The sequence below is a fragment of the Cynara cardunculus genome (genome assembly GCF_001531365.2).
Source record: "Cynara cardunculus var. scolymus isolate 2C chromosome LG 14, CcrdV1, whole genome shotgun sequence".
Taxonomy (NCBI): domain Eukaryota; kingdom Viridiplantae; phylum Streptophyta; class Magnoliopsida; order Asterales; family Asteraceae; genus Cynara; species Cynara cardunculus.
The window spans coordinates 12839640-12843180 of record NC_037541.1 but is presented as its reverse complement, the minus strand read 5'-3'; the positions used below and the strand labels follow the sequence as shown (position 1 = coordinate 12843180).

Here is a 3541-nt window from a genome sequence, read left to right as displayed (position 1 = left end):
CCCGACATGGCAAGGCCATTATACAAATGCAAATCAGTACCTGCTGCAGTCTTGCCTGATCTATACATCAACACTTCATGCATCGCCAATACAAATCCTAAACAAAGATGTTCGATCAAACACCTATTCTTCAATCAATCATTGTGAAACACCTGTGCATGCGCTGAAGATATCTGCACAAATGAAAGGATTATATCGGAGTGTAACAATCAACAAGAATTCAAAATTTTCATATATAATTCTATTAATACACAACTAATTTCTCACCCACGCATATGACTACAAACAGAAGCGTGCAAGAAGAGAACCAAACTGATGGAGAGTCATCACCCACTGCAAACGTAAAAGAACTCAAGTACATGATTAGTAGAAAAYGATGGGTAATAATATCACAGAGGAGACGTATGATTATCCAAACCTTGTCCATCTCAGAACAAGTTTCTGAATCTTGGCTTTGCAGGAACCACAACGAAGCGATCGAACCAACAGCACACGAACTTAACACAGACTGAGTACAAACGGATAAATAATGATAAGATTTGTATCAAGAAGACGTATGATCACCAAATCTTGTCCATCAAGAAGACGTACCATTAAATCTTGTCCATCAAGAAGACGTATAATCATCAAACCTTGTCTATCTGAGATGAATCTTGGCTTTGTGATAACCTCAAGGACCAGTGGCGATGGCGTATAATCATCAAATCTTGTCCATCAAGAAGACGTACGACTAAAATCTTGTCCATCAAGATACTGTATAATCATCAAATCTTGTCTATCTGAGACGAATCTTGGCTTTGTGATAACCTCAAGGACCAGTGGCGATCGATCCAAGAAAACGTGAACTAAACCTATTCGCCAATCAAAAGTAGAACCCCGTAAATGATAAGATCGATGTCCATCAAGAAGACGCATACTAAACAAATCGCATACATCTGGACGATTACTATGACCGGTGGCGATCGATTCATCAAAACGTACAAGATTCATAATGATAACCAAGATTGAAGAAGGATGGTAGGGTACCGAATCAGCAAATGCAGGTGAAAGAAGGCAGTGGATAGGCGAAATCAAAGAAAAAAGCGGGAACCCATGGAGAGAGAGAGAGTGTGTGTGTGTGACGCCGGGAGAGCGAGAGATGAAATGAGTCGTATATGTGATGGAGGGTCTATATTTATACTTGAAAATAGAGAAAATTACAATTTTTGTCCCTGTTTTTTCCAGAATACTACAAATAGCGCCCCTAAACTTTAATAAAGTACAATAACAGTCCAATATTTTGTATTTTACTTTGAACGTGATCCTTGATGCTAACAGAATCGGTCAGTATGTCGTTAAATGAAAAGTATTTTTGTTCTTTTACATGTATATCTATGTACGTATTTTGTGTGTCTACAGTTGTTTGTGTGTGTGCAATATCTGGGAATCCCCGTCTTCGTTCGGGTCGGGTGAACCAGGTTCCCCACCGGGTCGGAGCAAATCACCATCCTTAATTACAGGTTTGTATTTTATTCAATTTTTAAAATAGAGGGACTTTATTTGTAATCTTATATAAATCACATGAGCCAAAATCGTAATTTGCTCTTCAAAATAATCCAATCCACGTCTGATTGAAGTTTTAAATTTTTATTTTAAAAAGAATTAGATTGTTGTAACTAATTTATCTTCTTGAGTTTAATAATATTTTTTATATTTTATCTCTTATTCAAATAATACATGTATCCTCGCATTTCTTTTCTATATGTATACTACATTAATAAGCATATAGACTTATATCTTAAGTACAAGTCTTTAAGCATATAGTACCATTATTTTATGCAAGAATTAAAAAATCTCTTAATTACAAAATTTTTGCACAATTTACAAGTTGTTTATGCAACACCGAATCCTAATTGGGTCAAACTTGTTTATGCACAATGTACAAGTATTCATGTCTTCCTTTTTCCTCGATTTTTCTCTTTTATTTTAGATTTTATATTTGATCTAAAGTTTTTACTCTTTATCTTCTACCATTATAATTTCTTCTCTTCTACGTTTTTCTATCATAAATTTATTTACTCTTCATCTTCTACCGTTACAATTTCTTTCCTTCTACAACTCTTTATCATAAACTTCTTTGCTCTTCTCCATCTCTCGATCCCGATAAGAAATTATGGATTGACTGTATAGATGGTGATACGATTCTATCTATCTTTCTATACATCTATAGAAAGATATGAAGCAATAATTATAGGTTTTTTACGTCCATTTTCTTGATCTCTCTATCTACTCTGTTATCTGCGATTAGAAGCAAACAGAAGGAGATTAGAGAAACCATATAAGAAGGAACATTAAAAGTCTATGACAAAATCAGTTGTTGGTGTGTTTCCTTCATCTATGAAGTTCCAAGAAAACCAGTTAGATGCCCCAATATCTCCATGAGACTGGATACACAAAATATGGAATGATATGTTTTCATTTTGAATTACTACCTCAATTTTCCACAATATATGGACTTTGAAGTCGATTTAGATATCTCAGATTGACAATTTTGTTATTTTCATTTTGAAGATTACAGATTATTTTTGTAAACATTTAATTATTTATCTTCTATTACATTTTTTAGGACTCGGGATATTCATAGAAGGAAAAAAAGAGATAATTCCCATCTTTTTATATCATCCATATTTATATAAATATTATGTTGTTACCAAACTTATTTATTAATACTAAAAGGGTACTCGCAAAATGCAACGAGATAAATCTCCATTTTAATGTTTAGTTTTTATTCTTTGTCTCTATCGATATAATACGATTTTATGTGGTTTTGAGAAAGCGATAATGTTTTTATTTTTAAATGAAATATAGATTTGAAGATAGCATAAACAATTAAAAATAAAATAAAATTGATATTARTATCAAATTAACTATTTTGATAGTTCTCCTTTTTTTGGTGCAACTTATTTAATTCAACTTTTTATTACAAACAAAGTAATTTATTTAATAATATAATTTTTATTAAAGATAATAATTAAACATTCTGTTAGAAACTCAATTATTATCTTAATTATATTTTAGATAATGTATATTTAAAGTAGATGTTTATTTGCAGTTAGTTACACAAATTTAAATTGAAGCTTTAATAAGTTGTATTTACGTAAAATTACTTGTAATCTTGAATTTTAAGTAATATGCATCAATAAACAGTATTTCATGCATAAAAAATGGTTTCTAAGAGTTTTTGTCAAATTTTTATAATATAGTATAGATTAAATAATTACCAAACATGACTATTGTAAATTCAAATGACCATAATACCCTTATAAATAAAAAAAACAAATGAATTTATGTGATCGGTTGTAATTAGTTTGTAAGATTTGTACAAATTGGGACGATTTGTATTTGATCGCTCTTCTCTCTCTCAGTCTATATTTATCTATATTATCTTATAAAGCATTTGATTAAAACTCTTAAAAACTCTTAAAAACTCTTAAACTCGTTCATCCCTAAACAATTTCATCTCTATCCGATTTCATCTCATATCTGAATTCGTGTAACTAAC

The 3541-nt window shown here is 31.0% G+C and overlaps 1 protein-coding gene across 2 annotated transcripts; it reads right to left on the bottom strand.

Moving 5' to 3' along the window:
* Window positions 1-7: 7 nt before the first annotated feature.
* On the bottom strand, window positions 8-1117 carry LOC112527004. Of its 2 annotated transcripts, none has more exons than XR_003070670.1 (3): window positions 419-1117; window positions 268-333; window positions 8-173 (listed from the first exon to the last, which is right to left on the bottom strand). XR_003070670.1 is itself a non-coding variant. In XM_025137471.1 (3 exons), exons 1-3 carry the CDS (start codon window positions 625-627, stop codon window positions 139-141), a joined length of 312 nt encoding a protein of 103 aa, XP_024993239.1. In that variant the 5' UTR covers window positions 628-1117; the 3' UTR covers window positions 8-138. The 2 variants fall into 2 exon arrangements, 1 of the variants encoding a protein (XP_024993239.1); XM_025137471.1 differs by having other exon boundaries at window positions 268-508; window positions 592-1117.
* Between the last annotated feature and the right edge of the window lie 2424 nt (window positions 1118-3541).